At 44.8% G+C, this 18,106-nt stretch overlaps 1 protein-coding gene across 14 annotated transcripts in view; it reads left to right on the top strand.

The window, feature by feature from the left end:
* The window catches only part of LOC143819312 (uncharacterized), a 207,789-nt gene that overhangs the window by 103,891 nt on the left and 85,792 nt on the right, over positions 1 to 18,106 (top strand). For 5 of the 14 annotated variants that reach the window (XR_013224910.1, XM_077300815.1, XM_077300797.1 and 2 more), the window contains exon 4: positions 11,941 to 12,034. The exons of the other annotated variants lie outside the window; for them this stretch is intronic. Coding sequence is in view for 4 of the 5 variants with exons in the window: in XM_077300815.1 (XP_077156930.1) it covers positions 11,941 to 12,034 (94 nt within the window). In the remaining variant the exon portion in view is untranslated. The remainder of the gene's footprint in view (positions 1 to 11,940; positions 12,035 to 18,106) is intronic. 14 annotated transcript variants of the gene reach the window in all.

The following is an 18,106-nucleotide window of genomic DNA, read 5'->3' as shown; positions in this document are numbered from 1 at the left end:
CTAGTGTCCAGGTTTTCTGAACCAGCCTTTCATTCAGACAATAATTAGTCAGTTGTGAGGGCAGCTGTTTCTTTGCATAGGGAATCCCCCAATTTGCATAGGGAAGGGGGATTGCAGACTTTTGCAGAATGTCTCCAAGGGGGCTGCATATAGACTGTTAGGTTGCACATGCTTGGGACCACTCAGTACCCTGAGAGAACCCTAGGTTTTCCATTTGCCTGCCCTTGGCCCCAATCTTCTGTCTTTGATAAAGTGAGGAGAAAATATGGCCAGAAAATAGTGTTGTTCTCAGAATTTCCCCAGATCTCTATGAACTTTAGAGAAGTGGGGAAATTCATAGTGTCACCTTTCAGTGACATCATGAACTCCCCAAACTCCACCCCTCAGGCACTGCCATCAAAATCTCCTGGCATTTTTGAAGCAGTGAATGCTGGCAAATATAGGAAGCCCATAAACTAAAAATTAAAAATTATGACATAGTGTGACCCTTAAAGATGTACTGTCTGACAAACTTTCATGTCAGTTGTAAACTGCAGAGTATCCAATTGATGGCTTTTAGAATTTGCCTGTTAAACATCCAAATAACTGTATTCTCCAATGTAAATGGCCATCAGGAACCAATCTGAGAAACACTGGATTCTATGTATTTGTGAAGAACTGCTGGGGGAGGAAGGGGTAGAAGCTCATAGTGCTTCACTCCCATTCTGTGCCATTCACTGTATATCTCAGTGGATCTCTCTCTGGGTGGCCCTTGCATTAAGGGTATTTCCATTTATGGAACCCATGCCTCACATGAAAGAGGATTACTGCTGCAAAGAGAGGGTTCTTTTGTGGAGTAGGGGCAAAAATAACCTAGAAAATATTGCTTGTCAGAATATAGATTTAATACTCTCTTTAACTGTAATTAAGAAGGAGGTTGTTGGTATGGGTTGTGAGTAGTTTGAAGTAAAAAGGGCACATGATTCCTAAGCATTTTCCTCACTGTAATACTTATGTCCTCATACATCTTATGCCGTCATACATCTGGCTCACAGTGACATTAAAATGAGGTGGCTTATATGGGCCATTAGGAAAGGCTACAACTGAGGGGGAGTTAGAGAAGATTGTGAATTTCATTAAGGGTCCCTCCTACCCATTTAAGAACTAAACTTAACATGTTGTGTCACCTTTTCCTGATGGAGGTTTGTGTGGGCAATCTGTGGAGACGTGCCTCATCCTACTTGCCATACTTTCCCCCCCAGATTTTTATGTAAGAGTGCTGTTCAGAGTTTTTCAGCAGGTCTAAAGTGGTCTGAAGGCTGGAGACGGCTTTGCATAAAGGATAGCCTTGCAAAACTGTGACAGGAAGGAGGCAGAACTGGTAATTTCTGAGCATAGAAGAGAATCCCCAGTTTTGTGACTGGACCCTGACCTGATTCTGCTTCAGGCCCTAACATTTGTTAAGCAATTGGAGCTAAAGGGGTTGCAGAAGTTTGGGCAAATACCAGCCCATCCTGACAGGTAAGATGTCATTCATGGGATTCTGAAAGCTGTCATTCATGGGATCTTACTCACCTAATCTAGCTTCCTATTCCATGTGCCTTGCCTGTTTCTGTTCAACCTTTCCCATTTTCCCTGTTTAAATGGACTCCTTGCTTTAAGCCTGGATTATGAGCATTAACTGTAAGCCAGTTTCATTCTTTTGCTTTGAGGTATAATCCTCTATTTCCTATAATTGCTACAATATGATTCTGTAAGTTCTATGAAAGGTCTGAATCTGCAAGGATTCAGGTATCCCTGCAACGAACAGTGATCCCTTCTACTTACAATATCATACGAATGCTCACCTGTAACATTTCCAATAGTACAGTAATGCTTATGGGGAGGTACCATGTACATACTCTGAACTCCTTGGAGAAATAGCCAGCTAAAATGAAATGGGCAGGTAGGGAGATTGTTTAAGTGAGGAGTTGCTGAAGAACATGAGGAACACCAACGAAGCAGTAATAGTAGGAGTATTTCTTGGCTTTCTTTAATAGTCTTTAACTCCTCTGCAACAACTCCTCTCTGGCCACTTATGTTTCTTCTGAGGACATGTCTCTAAATTACAGCTATCACTACAGGTAGATAATAAGGTGTCACTTCAATGTGCCAAGTTGAATCACAATGCCAGCATGATGCTGTGACTTTGCATATACTCTTCACTAGAGTACTCATTGTGCTCCCTACTAGGCACTTAATTACTGACGCTGCTGCCCACAGGATATGTTATAAATATTTAAAAACTACAGAAAGCTGGGAGTTGGTTGCAAGTTGCAGTTTTAAGAATAAACACTTCTGCCACGGATATACATCTGATGAAATGAATTTTGGTGGACCGAAGCTTATGCCGGAATAAATTCTGTTCATCTCCACTGGACTTCTGTTTAGTTTGTGTCTAATGGACTAACACAGTTACCCCTCTGGAATTCTTGCCCTGAAAAAAGTTACTTGCAGCCTGTTACCAGCAGCCAAATAGTTAATGGAAGCGATAATGTCTGAGTTCTGGCTGCTGCTAACAGCTGCTGTTCTTTGCGATAATACTATGTAATCATCTGCTGAATGCTACAGACGCTAGAATAGAAGTCAAGCTTTTAATGAATAAAAGTGGATAAAAGATTTAAAAATAACAATGATACAATATTGTTGCAATTACATTAAGGGAATGAAGTAGCCGTAACAGAATATGACAGAATACAGGGCTGAATAGCTTCCCTATTAAAAACCAGCTCCCCTATTAAAAACAAGCCTTCCTATCAAAAGGAATGAGAGAGGGGGGGGGGTGTGGAGATAGGAATAGAGATAAAAAGAAATAGGCTTTTGCATTCTCCCATATTGGAAGCTGGGCCACGGAAACAAAAGAACTCGGCGCAGGCAGCTATGGATATACTGAACAGGTGTGTGCAAGGAGGATTTATCTTGCTTCAGAATATGTGTGCGTATGAAAGACTTCTGAAGCTCTTCTAAACTCCAGACAATTGCTTCATCATAAACATTTCCCGTTTCAACTTTTCTTCACAAGCATCTTTATGGGTGAAGCAGACTACAAGGACTGACAGCAACACATTGCGCCAGATGAAGACACCCCTCCCCCCAGCCACCCTTATGCTGACACCTGTTCTTACCTTATCTATATTGATGCCAACATTGGACACCAACCAGAGCACAGTTTGCTCAGGGACTCTCTGACCTAAAAATGGACATTGCCCAATGCTGGATAAGATACCAGCTTGAAAAAGTTTCTGTACAAGAAACACTGAGAGAGATAAAGATGATTATTTTTTGAATCAGTTTTCTGTTCATGCAAAGTGGAGAAATATGGATGCACATTAATGTGATATTTGGGTTACATTAACACTGTCTGATTTTTTGCAGGCTTACCCAGATGCAAGTCCCATTAAGTATTTACTCTCACTTGAGTGCATAGGGTAGCAGCCCTGGATATGTAAATATTTATAAGGGCAAAGAATCTGTTTGTCTGACACATTTTTGGCAGAAATGACAGAGACAAACACTTGACTGCTCTTTTTCACTGCAGAATTATTTTATGGAAGAGAATTTTAAAAGGCAGCAACATCTGGAGTTACAAAGATTGAGGACCGACAAGTGGGGGACTTGCAAGAACTTGCTGGGGCATCTCTCCTCTACTGTTTTCTCTTTTCTATTCCCCAAAGCTGCTCTCCTTTTCACCCACCAGCCAGCCTACCTTTATTGGCTAACTTTCCCTCCTTCCTCCCACCTGACAGCCCAACCCTAGGAAAACTCTGCATGCTTCCAGTCGGGCCCAGTTGCATGGCAGGATAACTACAAGGACTTCTGGGAAAACCTCATTTTCCTCTGTGTCTCTCTCTCTGGACACTGTTTACTCTACCCCTTCTTCTGGAAACTACCATACTCTCACATTTTCTTGCTTCCTTCTCTTAGAATCATAGAATCATAGAGTTGGAAGGGGCCATACAGGCCATCTAGTCCAACCCCCTGCTCAACGCAGGATCAGCCCTAAGCATCCTAAAGCATCCAAGAAAAGTGTGTATCCAACCTTTGCTTGAAGACTGCCAGTGAGGGGGAGCTCACCACCTCCTTAGGCAGCCTATTCCACTGCTGAACTACTCTGACTGTGAATTTTTTTCCCCTGATATCTAGCCTATATCGTTGTACTTGTAGTTTAAACCCATTACTGCGTGTCCTCTCCTCTGCAGCCAACGGAAACAGCATCCTGCCCTCCTCCAAGTGACAACCTTTCAAAAACTTAAAGAGGGCTATCTTGTCCCCTCTCAACCTCCTTTTCTCCAGGGTGAACATTCCCAAGTCCCTCAACCTATCTTCATAGGGCTTGGCCCCACATCATCCTTGTCGCTCTCCTCTGTACACTTTGAATTTTATCTTTTAGCGTTACGCCATATCTCTGGCATAACAGTATTTTTTTCAGCGTGCAGAACTGCCCTTAGGTTATAAGAACATCATCATTTCTCATTAAGAATAATAATACAGAAATAAATAACTTTTTTTGATGATGTGATTAAGGGTTTCTTCACCAACAGATCTAGAGAAAAATGCCTTTCCCCTTTAGAGTCTTAATGTGTGGAAATCCACAGCTGAAGTTTTTTCACAGGATAGCAGTAAATAACATCTACCTGATAAATGACATTCCATTAAGCCTCTATTAAAGGAACAGGACAAGTTCCCCCTCCAGGCAGCTGCCAACTCCACTCTTAGTCCTAGCAGTGTAGAAATCACTTTCCAGTGTCATGATCCCATATGCTTGGTGTGTGAATTTTCCAATAATGTGAATAGGATTGAAATGCTCATATGTATTTTTCTGTGGCTGGCACTGGTACTCTCACTTCAAACAGGGTATCAGGTGAGGGGGGAAGATGCAAACAAGAGTGCAAGACACTGGTTTGCAGATTTCACATCAATATATTCCACATGATTTTACAGTAGTAGAAGATTGCTTGCTGGGGAAGCACCTTCCACACTGCTGGGTATGTTTGAGAAAATGCCTAAATATCTCTTACTTCTGGATATTCTGGCAGTTCCTCTCTTTGTGCTAGAGACAAATCCAGCCATCATACAACTTGGAGACGTAGAAGATCAGCACAGTGGTTCATGTATCATATTGTCCATGTACCATATGGGACCATCCATCATTCCTTCTAGTAGTAAAATGTTCCTTTTAATAGTGATAGTAAAATGTGCCAGTCACAAAACAGCACAAAAAGTTTAGCTTCAAAGAGAGGGAAGGTATCCGGGGAAACCCTAAATAACCCTCTTAGTAGAAATATAGATTTGTAAACCTACCAAATGGACCAGGAGGAGACAGAAGCAAGCTGTTTATTTCACCCCAGCTCCTAAAAGCAGTTGGATATTGTTATATATTGTGCTACTGCTGCACTGTAACAATGATTCACAATTGGCTTCTCTTGTGCAGACAAGACAATCCAGTTGTGAATGCAATGGGGCAGTATCCAATGATGGGATGCTAAAACTGAGCTTGGGAGCAAGCTGAGATGCCATAAACAGTTTGAAGCTGGGCCATGGGGACAATGACAATAACCACTGCCACTGTCTGTGTGGCCCTGGTGCAAGCCGAGCAGACTCTATGGCACAACCAACATTGCGTGGGCTACATGAATCAGTTGGCTGCCAAAAGCATAAGAACTTTCCTAGAGCCAGTTTGGTGTAGTGGTTAGGAGTGCAGACTTCTAATCTGGCATGCCGGGTTCGATTCTGCGCTCCCCCACATGCAGCCAGCTGGGTGACCTTGGGCTTGCCACAGCACTGATTAAGCTGTTCTGATTGAGCAGTGATATCAGGGCTCTCTCAGCCTCACCCACCCCACAGGGTGTCTGTTGTGGGGAGAGGAATGGGAAGGCGAATGTAAGACGCTTTGAGCCTCCTTCAGGTAGGGAAAAGCAGCACATAAGAACCAACTCTTCTTCTTCTTCTTCTCAATTAAAAAAGCAGTCACCCCCTGCAACAATGTGAGGATGAATCTTTAATAATGGCCTAATTTAGACTGCAAGATATATTTATTTATTATTTAAACTTTTATTCTGCTCAGCAGATTCTGGGAGGATCACAATATGGTTAAAATCACATAAATAAAATTCTAGAATCAAACATAAAATCTAATTCAGATTAAAATTACCAATTGAAATTAAACTCTAATATTGCCCATAAACTCTAATATTGCCCATAAAATTTCCTCTAATGGGATTTGGAGGGTATGGGCCACTCTAAGGAATTTAGTTCGTAAGGTATCAGACCTCAAACTGGCAGAACAGGTCAGTCTACCAAGCCCTATGGAATTGTCCAAGCTCCTGCAGGGTTTTGATCTAGTTTGGCAGAGCGTTACATCAGGCTGAGGCCAAGGCTGAAAAGCCCCAGCTCTGGTCAAGGCCAGGTTGATTTTTTGGGGGGCAGGGATCATAAGTAGATTTTGATCACTAGATTGCAGAGCACTCTATTACTGCTGAGGACATTCTGTGGCCGATTCCACACGGGCAGAAAAGGCGAGGATGGTGGTCTTATGGCAGTTGGGTTAATTCCTGCCTCCAAATGATTTCGCTGCCAGGATGGGCCTCTCCTGAGCCTGGTGTGCGTTAGTCTGCCGTTGCTCCACTTTAAGGGCTCCCGGGGCTAATGAGGCATAGCCTGGCAGGTGCCTGTGTAGATGCGGAAGACCTGGGCCTCCTCCCCACCCTATGGAGGCCTGGAGGGGACAGAAAATGTCCCACTCGGCTCCGGGAAGGTTCACACCGTCATGTGGCCGAATGGGGCATTTTTTTTTGTATGAAAGTAGGATTGTATTAACACACAATCCCACCTTCCTGCAACCCTACATGCTGCCCCCTCCCCCCCGGCTTGGTGGTGCCACTGGTGCAGAACTGTCCACATAGAAATAAGGGACATTCCTGCAGTCCAAATAAATGTTTTGTATTCTGATAGGAAGTATTTTCTGACTGTTGTGTGGTTTGTCTGTGAACATAGCCCTGTCAAATGATATATTTTGGGTCAGCATAGCTGAATGTCCTCATGGTGTCTGGCCACAGACAACTGATGCACCTAACACTCTCTCATATGACTGGGAGCTCTGGGAAAGTGGCCATGTAGGCTCCAGGCAGACATTCAACTGAAGCTGAAGTAAGTGCAGAGCACGGCCTGCTGCCAGCTCTCCACACACCTTGGATATCTTATTTGAACAATCTAGGTTTATTTAGAGAAGGAAAAGAAACATTAATGGGCTGAGTCAAATGCATCCATATGCTAGGCTTCAGAATGTAACCCAGTTTTTATAAAATTGTTGAATCCATTAAGACACTTCTCATAGGATAACCACAAATGATCGAAAGGTTTAACATGTGAATCTCCTTCCTGAACTTGAAAATCACTGTTGATTCATCTCTACCCTTTGATTACCTATCTGGGTTGAAGAACATGGCTAAAATACCCTGTTCCCTTTCTGTACAAGCGAACAATCTAGCCTGCATTTTTACAAAACACATATTAAAAATGTATTAGGAGTTGTGCAAGGCAAACTGATTAGGAATTCTGTCAGCTGGTAACTCTCCATCTTCCCCTCAGTGATATGTATCTCTGAGTCTGTTTGATGTTTGGAAACACGTGTGGTTAAATGCTGAGATACTGAATGGGCTGTCAATAGCCTGGAGCCATGCTTCATTTAAGGCATGGATCTGAATCAATTGCAAGCATCTTTAAAAGTAGAAGTGTAGGGAATTAAAGTGCCTAGGGGTGCAGTCCTCAGCACCTTTACCAAGAAGTAGGTCTCATTAAAATCAGTGGGGCCTACTTTTGTGTAAACATATTTAGGGTTGAACTACTGGAGTGTTATTGGAAAGAAAATGGAAGTTTTCTAAAGTCAATTTAACTCTCTTGTTTTTTGATGAACGACCTGCAGGTATAGCATGTTCTACATCAGCCGGCTGGGAAGAAGCAAAACGGTAAAAATAGTCTGGTATCTCTAACCGTTCAGCTTTTAGCCACTGGAGACATGCCTCATATCCATTAGCCAATCCTAGAATCACAGGAATGTGGAACGGGTGCTGAGTAAAAACAGGGTCAGTCTGAAATGTCAGGGTTGCCAGAATGAGATCCAAATAGCTTTGTACACTGGGAATTTGGAGAGGTTGCGAAGATGTGAGAAAAGATGTTATGGCACATTACTGAGGGAGACAGTGATAATTGTGATCCCTGGCTTTTTCTTAAGTCCATTTCTTACAAGCAAGTTTTAATGTACTCACTTTTTCTGCAGACCACATATCACCGTGATTTAGATTTTCCGTAAATGGGGGGCTTCTAATATACCAGAAGTGTGAAAGGCCTTGAAGAACCCATTATCTATCAACTCCTGAGAACTTTGTATGAGTAATAACAGTGATGGGTTGTTTTTATTTACAGAAAAAAAATCAAGAATCTGATTGTTGTTTAAAATAGATGTGAAAACAGCAAATACTAAAATGCTGTATTTTTCTCCAGGTGCATCCCCAAAATCATGCCACAGGGGCCAGGAGCTTATTCCTATTAAGGCACAGCTTGGAATGAGCATTGCAGAACTTGCTTGTTGGCAAACTTGTGGGCAGTTAGTTGGTATTTATTTATTTTAAAATTTATAGACCGCCACTCCTGGACCATGTTGGCTTTGTGTGGCAGTTCACACAAAACCCAATAAAAACAACAATAAAATTACAAATTTTAAGCAGCTTAATCCAATATATTCCCAATACACTCTGCTCACCAACCTCAGGAGGGGGCATCTGGAGGGCCTTTGGAGGAGGGACCCAGATCTTCCATAGCCTGGCCTCAACCAAATGCCTGGTGGAAGAGCTCTGTCTTGCAGGCCCTGCAGAACTGTGATCAGGGCCCTCAGCTCTTCTGGAAGCTCATTCTACTAGATTGGTGTTGGTGCATTCCCACAGTTTCACTTGAAAGTGCCTGTGCACAGTCATGCCAACCATTTCTCCGTCCCCATCCTGGCCTCAGCCCTCTCAGCCCAATCTTTATAAATCAGCTTTGCTCAACACTCCTCCCTTTAGTCTCTTGCATCAGACAAGTTGGTGTCAAGGATGGTGGGACTTCTGTAACACATTTCTATTGCGTTGCTTGCTGCCTTGCCCTGGCTCTGATTGAGGCCAGGTGTATTTTTTTAAAGCCAAGAAGCTGATTCATGATATTGAGCTCTGTGGGGAATGTATTCAGAGAGGTGGTTCCTCAGATACACACGGCCCAGACTGCATAAGGCCTCAAAGGCTAAGATCTCCTTAGGACCTGAGGCTTAGGCAAACAACTGCATCATGAGCAACAGGTGCTGCAATGGAGCTGCCTCTACCTGCCGCAGTGAAGAAATGGAGGGGGAAAGCAGAAATCTGCAGCCAAGATGGGTGGTAACAGTGGCCTGGGTAGGCATGCACAGCTGGAGGCATCTTCTGTATATCAGATGCTTTTTGGCTTTCCTGTTCCTCTTCCATCAGCATAAGAGCAGGAGGCAGAATAGGCTGCAGCATGAAGAAGCAAGCACAAAACTCAGTCCTTTACTCAACTGTGTACATTTTTAAAATGATAATCCTTCCACTTAAAAAAATGTATCTGGGGAAAGATGAAGGTTGATTTCATTTACAGTGCAGAGATAAAGATGGCTGCAAGGCATAAAGGCATGAAACTTCTCTACCATGGTCACTGCACAGCTGTAAACTTGCCTGGCTCAACATTTGAGTCAGGCAGCAAAGAGCGAGATCCAAGGCTTGACTTATCAGTAATTTGCTCTGGTCAAGCAAAGCACCTCTTGAATATGTTCATGGTAAAGTTCTCAGCAGGCTTAAAAAGGTAAAGGTAAAGGTATCCCCTGTGCAAGCACCGAGTCATGTCTGACCCTTGGGGTGACGCCCTCTAGCGTTTTCATGGCAGACTCAATACGGGGTGGTTTGCCAGTGCCTTCCCCAGTCATTACCATTTACCCCCCAGCAAGCTGGGTACTCATTTTACCGACCTCGGAAGGATGGAAGGCTGAGTCGACCTTGAGCCGGCTGCTGGGATTGAACTCCCAGCCTCATGGGCAAAGCTTTCAGACGGCTGCCTTACCACTCTGCGCCACAAGAGGCTCTTCAGCAGGCTTAGTTGGATGGAATTTAAGAAGTTCCATTGATCTCTTTAAGTTTGCCAATATTAATTATGAGCTAACGATCATGTACTTAACTGTTTGATGTTGCAGAGAAAAGGCAAAGATAGTGTCCCCAGGGGCAAAGGCAAAGATATGCATGCCCACTTATTCAGTCACACAGAACACACTAAGGTTGCACATTGGCCCTTTAAACACAGTGGGTTTGCATGGGACTTGGCTGCAAGAATAGGGTTGCCAACCTCCAGGTGGAACCTGGAGATCTATTGCTATTACAATTGATCTCCAGATGATCAGCTCTCCTAGTTGCCTCCTTTGGAAAATGGGCTCCATGGCATTATACCCTGATGAGTACCCAACTCTTACAGTGTATAACGTAACATACATGGTAGTTCTGGGATGGATGATGTTACGTTCTGTGATACTATATCAGATAGGATTATTAATAGCCATCCTTCCGTACACTGCTAGGAGTTGTACAATATGATATTGATGAATGTTGACACACAACTGAGAGGTTTTTGAAGAGATGGATGAGTCACTACCATAAAACACACACACATATGAAAATGAACTATGAATGAAATGAAAGCTGCATTTGCACTCTTTGTGCCTGATTAAAATCTTTGGGCTTTTCCTCACACAAAGATTGTAGCCGCCCAGCCCTCGAAGGCAGGCGGCATATTCCAGCTCCTCCATATGACATCACCTGCCTCCGGAGGCTGGCCAGCAGCTAGCTCGTGATATCCTCCATTTTAACCCGTGACTTCGGGAATCGCACAAAGTAGATGCAGCACCGTAAAATGCGTGATACCCCAGTGAACAACCAGCCTGCAAACAGTGGAAGAAAGGTATGAAGGGTGAAACCTGCTGTAGCCTGCCAGCTTTGTCCTGCCCTTGCTCCCACCCTCCCTCCTCCATTAGTGAAGGAGGCAGATTCCCCCCTGTCATTTCAAGAAACAGAAGTCTCTCTGTAGTTGTTCTGAAGTAAGTGCATCCTTCCCTTCACCTGCAATTTTCAGACCCCCGTCCCTTCTTCTCCCCTCTTTCCCCCCACTGCTCCATGCCAGTCCATCCAGTCCACAGTCACCGCAGACCCCTTCCCTCCCTCTCCCTCTCCCTCTCCCTCTCCCTCTCCCTCTCCCTCTCCCTCTCCCTCTCCCTCTCCCTCTCCCTCTCCCTCTCCCTCTCCCTCTCCCTCTCCCTCTCCCTCTCCCTCTCCCTCTCCCTCTCCCTCTCCCTCTCCCTCTCCCTCTCCCTCTCCCTCTCCAAGACCCCTTCTTGCCCTCCCCAGCACCTGTCATGCTGGGCGTTATGCGAGCAGTGTGAAGGCTATGTGGGTGGCATAAAGTCAGTGCCTGGCTTACGAGGTACTTGGGGAGGGAGAAACTAGATGCCAGGCAACATGCAGCCTGTGCCTGGCTTAAGAGGTGCTTGGGAGAGAGGGAGAGGGAGGGCAGGGATCTGGGGTGACTGTGGCCTGGCATGGACTGTTGGAGCAGCAGGGTAGGGGTGGAAGAGGGGAGAAGAAGGGACAGGGATCTGAAACTGCATGGAAAGGGAAGGATGCATTTAGTTCAGAACAACTATAGAGAAACTTCTGCTGTTTGAAATAACAGGTGAGGGAATCTGCCTCCCATGCTGTGCCCTCTGCTGGCTGGCTGTGTTTTTTTTTGGGGGGGGGGGTTAACTAACGTGGCACTGTGTTTACATAGGACTCAATATGCATTGCTACATGTAAGTTTCAATTCAATGCAATCCCCATTTTTACCATTGTTAATCTCCAGGTTGGGCCTGGGGAACATCCAGAATTACCAGTTATCTCCAGAGTCCAAGGAACCACTGATTGGTTGGCCCCATTGATTGACAGGCTGAGGGGCGGTGAGTGAAAGAGTGTGCCACTCTCTTGTTTACTGTTTATGCAGCAGGTGGGAAGGGGAAGATATGGCAGGAAGGCTTTAAAGGGTTGCCAGCTTCAGGTTGCTAAATTTCTGGAGATTTGAGGATAGAACCTGGGAGGGACAGAATCTCCAGTGGGGTACAATTCCATAGAGCATACCCTCAAAAAGCATCCACTTTCACCAGGGGAACTGATCTCTGTAGACTGGACATGAGCTGTAATAACAGGAGATCCCCAGTACTCACCTGGAGGCTGGCATCCTTAGCTGATGGTCCTGGGATTTCAACCCGAGAAACAGCCCCACAATCTGATATGGAACAAATTACTTGACATTTTTCATATTTTTGATAACATAGTCATAATTAAGTAGGAGAAATGGTGATTAAACACCCCAGCCAGAAGTCTGATATAAATTGTTTAGAAACTACTTCATAACAAACTGTCATGCAGGGTATACGCAGTAAGTAGCAAGATGCCACATTTATCATTTTTCAATTATTTCTGTGACAAATGTTTGCAATTTAAAAAGAAAACTCTTCTTTTATTGACTGCTATCCTTATCAGAAACAAAATTGCTTCACATTCAAATTGGCTCCTTTCCGTCTTGTATGCTGCCTCAGTTGCTCTTGGGTTCAGTTTTCAAATTATCTATTGAACAAATGCCAACTACTATGGAGTTAGATTTTATAGGGCTCCAGTGGACTTGCAAAGATTTAAGAACTGCAACTCCCATTTTTACCATTGTTAGTCTCCAGGTGGGTCCTGGGGTACTTCCAGAATTGCCAGTTTTCTCCAGAGTACAGGGCTTAGATCCCCGGGAGAAAATGGCCACTTTTGGGGGAGTGGTTTCTATTGCATTTTATATTTTGGAGTTCCCTCCCCTCAGCAAACCCCACTCTACACAGGCTTCATCCATAAATCTCCAAAAGTTGGCACACTACCTCTTTTAAGGTTGCCAACTCCAGATAGGGAAATTCCTGGATATTTGGGGGTGGGGCCTGGGAAGGGCAGGGTTTGGTGAGGGACCTTAGCAGTGTATAATGCCATGGAATTCACCCTCTAAAGCAGTGGTCCACAACCTTTTACAGGTTGTGGACCAGCGGCAGCAGGGAGGGCGATTGCCCGACCGTGCATGCCGCGCATGAGCGGCAGCACACGGCACACGTGTGCATGTGCGGCCCTGCTTCCCTCTCCCCACCTCCCACAGTAAGAAACTTGCTGGCCCACAAGCTTGCGGCCTGAGAAGTTTCTTACTGCGGGGGGGGGGGGGGGCAGCGGGGAGAGGGAACCACGGCCCGGTGCCAGGGCCTTTGCGGCCCGGCACCAGGCCGCAGCCTGGTGGTTGGGGACCACCGCTCTAAAGCACCCATTTTCTTCAGGGGAACTGATCTCTGTCATCTAGAGAGCAACATCAAGAGATCTCCAGGACCAACATGGAGGTTGGCAAGCCTGTCCATTTTGTACATTGCTTCTCTGGCTTGACTTCAATATTGGTTGTTCGGGCACTAGTGATAAGTCCAGTGTAAGCACAGTGGCTCATTGTACTTAGCTATAAATTGTACTCTTTGAATACTGTAAAACTTCAGAAGGCATAGCTTATGCCAGAAATAGAAGAAGTGTTGGTTTTTATATCCTGCTTTTCACTACCCAAAGGTGAGTGGCTTACAATTGCCTCTTTAAGATAGGTGGGGCTGAGAACTGTAACTATCCCAAGGCCACTTGGGGGCTACACTTGGAGGGGGGAGGGGAATCAAACCCTTTCTCTAGATTAGAAGCCACCGCTCATAACCACTACAACACACAGGGCCTTTTTCCACGCCTTCAAAATCGCACAATGGTTACTAATTGAAAACGCTACTGATTTGCCATAACGCACGACGTCGCCGACAATCTGCCACACACCTGAAACCAATCTGCAAAAAGCGCTTCCTTGTAGCGCTTAAAGGGAAATCCCAAAAAGTGGATTCACCCTCCGGAAAGCGATACACTCCTGCAACCAATCTGCAACAGTAGCGAAAAAGACCTGTGCGTTAACATTGTTGCAGTTTCTACAAAGTCCCTCCCCCTGGCTGTCTTCTCTGATCTTCCGGCGAAGCGATCACCATTTTTTTTTCTCCGAGCGAGCGGGGATAAACGCACCAGCGAGCCTCTTCTGTTTAGAGGCTTCCCTGGCTTCAGTCCTTCCCCTTTAGTCACTAAGCACAAACCACAGAAAAGCCCGTTTGCTGAAATAAAGTCCCTTTATTTTTTACACATTAATTCAGCCGAAAATCGGGCCCGCGAGAGGGGGGGGGTTTCACTCAGAGGAAGCGTGGCAACGATCAAATGATCAAACGACAGCTCAAACACACCAGGCAGCTGGATGGGTCTCTCCGTTGCAACGAATCTACCCAGATTCGTTGCTATGGGTGTGTTTTTTATTTTAAAAAAAACCTTTCTTAAAGGGAAAGGGGCTGTTTGGGAGCATCCTAACGGCTGCCCATTGGCTGCTTGACGGCCAGGGGCGGGACGAGCTTGGCAATAGCGCTTCCTTTCTAGCGATTTCTGCCGAGACCGGAAGCTGTGGGAAACGCTACAAAACGCAACTGGATTCCACTACAAAGGCAGGTATGCATAACGACGAATTCCACTACTTTAAATGGCGATTTTTCATTCAGTGACCAATTTGCAACAAAGATCCCGGTGCGTAAAGCCCCACAGTACTCATAGAATACTGTCAGTTTACACAGAGCTTCTTGTCACGATAGAACTGAATTTCAAAGGAAAAAAAGACATATCTGTACTACACATTCTTAACTGAATTCCTTTTGTTTCTGTGCATGCATTCTTGGACAGCCTCAGGTACACATTCTTGTTTGCCCTGTTTTCCCTGTTCTTCCTGTTTTTTTTCTTTTTATTAACTTCTCTTCCTCTCCCTCCCTTTATTTTGTATGTGCCTCCAGGGCTGCCAACTTGTCATGAAAACATTCCCTTATTGTTTAATGTACTCTCCTTTCCTGACTGGATTCCTTTTGTCTTTATAACCCCATTGTGGTTTGAGCTTTTGTAACAACCTCTCCACTCCCTGACAATACACATTAATATGGAACATTTTGTTTTTCCTTTAAAAAATAATCCTCTTTTCAACCAAGAAAATATTCAATTAGCCCCATATGGGGGAACAGAGGCATGATTCATACGTTTCCTTGGTGACATGACAACAAGGAGTCCTGTGGCACCTGAAAGACTGTCTGACTGATACAAGGCTGTTTGTCGGTTTACTTCTCTGCTTCTCTGGAATATAGTGGCATGGTAGCTGCTAAAACAAAAGGCTTAATATGCTCATGCTTCTATGTGGGAAGCACCAGACATGTATGTGAAGCTAAAGGCAATGTGATCTCTGTGAGGGTTACTATCTTCCAACTTCTGGGGTTTCCCCAGATTCAAAACTGATGTCCAAACTACAGATATCAGTTCCTCTGGAGAAAATGGCTGCTCTGGAGTGTGGACTCCTCCCCAAATCTTGCCCTCCCCAGGATCTAGCCCCCCAAATCTCCAAGAACTGCCCAAGTCTGAATGCTAGTCCTATCTTAGACAGGGAGTTGGAGAAATTTCTCAAGACTGCTGATAATAGTGGGTTTAAGACAGGGGTGGGCAAACTGTGGCCCTCCAGATGTCCATGGACTACAATTCCCATGAGCCCCTTCCAGCAAATGCAGTAGTCCATGGACATCTGGAAGGCCACAGTTTGCCCACCCCTGGTTTAAGAGCTATGAGATGTTCCGAACAAACAGAGCCAGTATAGCATACAGGTTAAGAGTATTAGACTAGTACCTTGGAGACCCAGGTTCAAATCCCCATGGAAGGTCACTGGGCGACCCAGCCACACTGTCAGCCTAACCTACCTTACAGGGGTTGCAGTGAGGATTCAAAAGGGAGGAAGAGAATGATGTAAGCCACAAAGGCAGGGCACAAATGACAGATGTAAATAAATAAAATAAACATTAAAATATTTGAAAGAAGTCTGCCTAAGACCAAATGGCTGGAAAGAGAACTTGTAAGGAAGACCATACCATAAGATTAGATAGCTACACTGGGGGCCTAGCTTAGTAAACTGATGGGTAGATAAGGAAAATTTATGGGTGTCAACAGGGAATTGAGAAGGAGGGCTGATAGCATTGTACAACTGGCCACATTCCTATCTGTCTTTACAGGTTATTTCAAAATTATCTTTCATGTAATTAAGATGACCGATGATGTATGGGAGACATTCTTTGCTCCACTGTGCTTTGAAGAAATGCATGGGAAATTGATGAACAATGTCAGACTGGTCAGAAGATGACATGAATTTTCCATGGATTATTATAAATATTATTATTTACTTTTTACTTTTGTTTTATTAATGGTTATACAAGTTTGGAGTAGATATAAATAGAACACATCTGCTGGTGTCTTGGATTAAAATTGTTCAGGTATCCCCACCATTTTATTCCTTTAACTGGATGAGTTGAATTTATTGAGCAGTCACCATGAATGCTGGTGGTGGGCTCTGACCCATTGACCGAGGATCTTTACTTCATTCTCTGCCTGCTGTGCCAAAATGGCTGAGTTCATCACCTTAGGGGCAGTTTTGCCCCACTTCTGCCCTTTACCTTGAAGAAACCTTCCAGTTTCACAAAATCCTCATCATGGTCATCTTCCAGATCCCAGGTCACCTGCCTACCATGTGCTGACAAGGCACTGCAGAGATCTCCCCACTGCGGATCATTCCAAGAATCAGGAAGTTAACCTGGTCTTTTTGGTCCAGTGTTCTCCCAATGCCATGTCACCCTGTGAAGAGTTTGATGTGGTACCACACAAGAAGAAGAAGATCAGAATTTATCAGACATGGTAGAAACAGGCTGAGCCCCATGCCTCACCTCAAACCTGATTAGCAGCTGTACATAAGCTGTACCTGTTGCGTTTTCCTCTTTACTGGTCCTAGTGGTGTTGCCAATTCCCCAGGAGATCAGCCTCTGTGCCAGAGGAGCCTGCCTTTGACATTTTTCATATGTATCTGTAGCAGGGAAGATGCAACTTGACTTCTTCCCCAGTAAGACTGCGACCAGTAAGACTGGATGTAGTGCATTGCTGTGGCCTGCAGGGAGATTGGAAATACCTAACCATGGTGACCAGGGTTGCCAGCATGCATAGGATGAGTTTGGTCCAGGACATGTGTGGTGGGCAGGTTGGCTGTGGCCATTTTGGCAGGAGATTAGGGCTGTGGAGTGTGCGGGGGTGTAGGGAGAGAGGTGATAGGGTTGGGGCCAGAGGGTGGGCCTAGATGTTAGGGAGAGCCTTGAAGGCTGTGGTTAGGAGGAAATGGGATAAACAGGAAAAGACAAAGAGGCAGAAGATGGTCTACCACAGGGGTAGTCAACCTGTGGTCCTCCAGATGTTCATGGACTACAATTCCCATGAGCCCTTGCCAGAGTTTTCTGGCAGGGGCTCATGGGAATTGTAGTCCATAAACATCTGGAGGACCACAGGTTGACTACCCCTGATCTACCATGTGGAGGAGAGGGAAGTGAGAGGATGGAGGATAAGGGAAGGCAGCCTGTGGAAAAGGCTTCCAAATAAAGAACTATTAATTATTCCTGTGAATCTCTGTCTCATTCCTATTGGAGAAAAGAGCACATGGAGCTTTGAATGTCACCCAGTTTGCTCCAAGCCCCAACCCTACAGTGCCCAAGGCAGTTGTGATGCACCTGGATGTAATAACAGTGCCCCTTCCCACTTCAAAGGAGATCACAATATTCCTTTAAAAATCTCATGAATTAAGTGAGGGTGACAGTTTATGTCTTGCCTGTGATCTTCCTGACAAAGGGAATTTGCACTGAAGACTCTCTGACCCAAACTCATTATTGTGGCCTTTGCATCACACAATGATGAAAATATGTGCATGACGCACAAAACAGCCTTTCTTCAGAATGATAAAGTAAAAAAGCTGTATCTGAAAGTTGACCTCCCACAGTTATCATGGACAGATGGGCTACCTCCTCTAGTCTGGCCCCCTTCCAAATTGTCTGAGCCTT

Source organism: Paroedura picta, chromosome 1, assembly GCF_049243985.1.
Source record: "Paroedura picta isolate Pp20150507F chromosome 1, Ppicta_v3.0, whole genome shotgun sequence".
In the NCBI taxonomy this organism is placed as follows: Eukaryota; Metazoa; Chordata; class Lepidosauria; order Squamata; family Gekkonidae; genus Paroedura; species Paroedura picta.
This window is presented reverse-complemented; position numbering and strand designations above follow the sequence as displayed.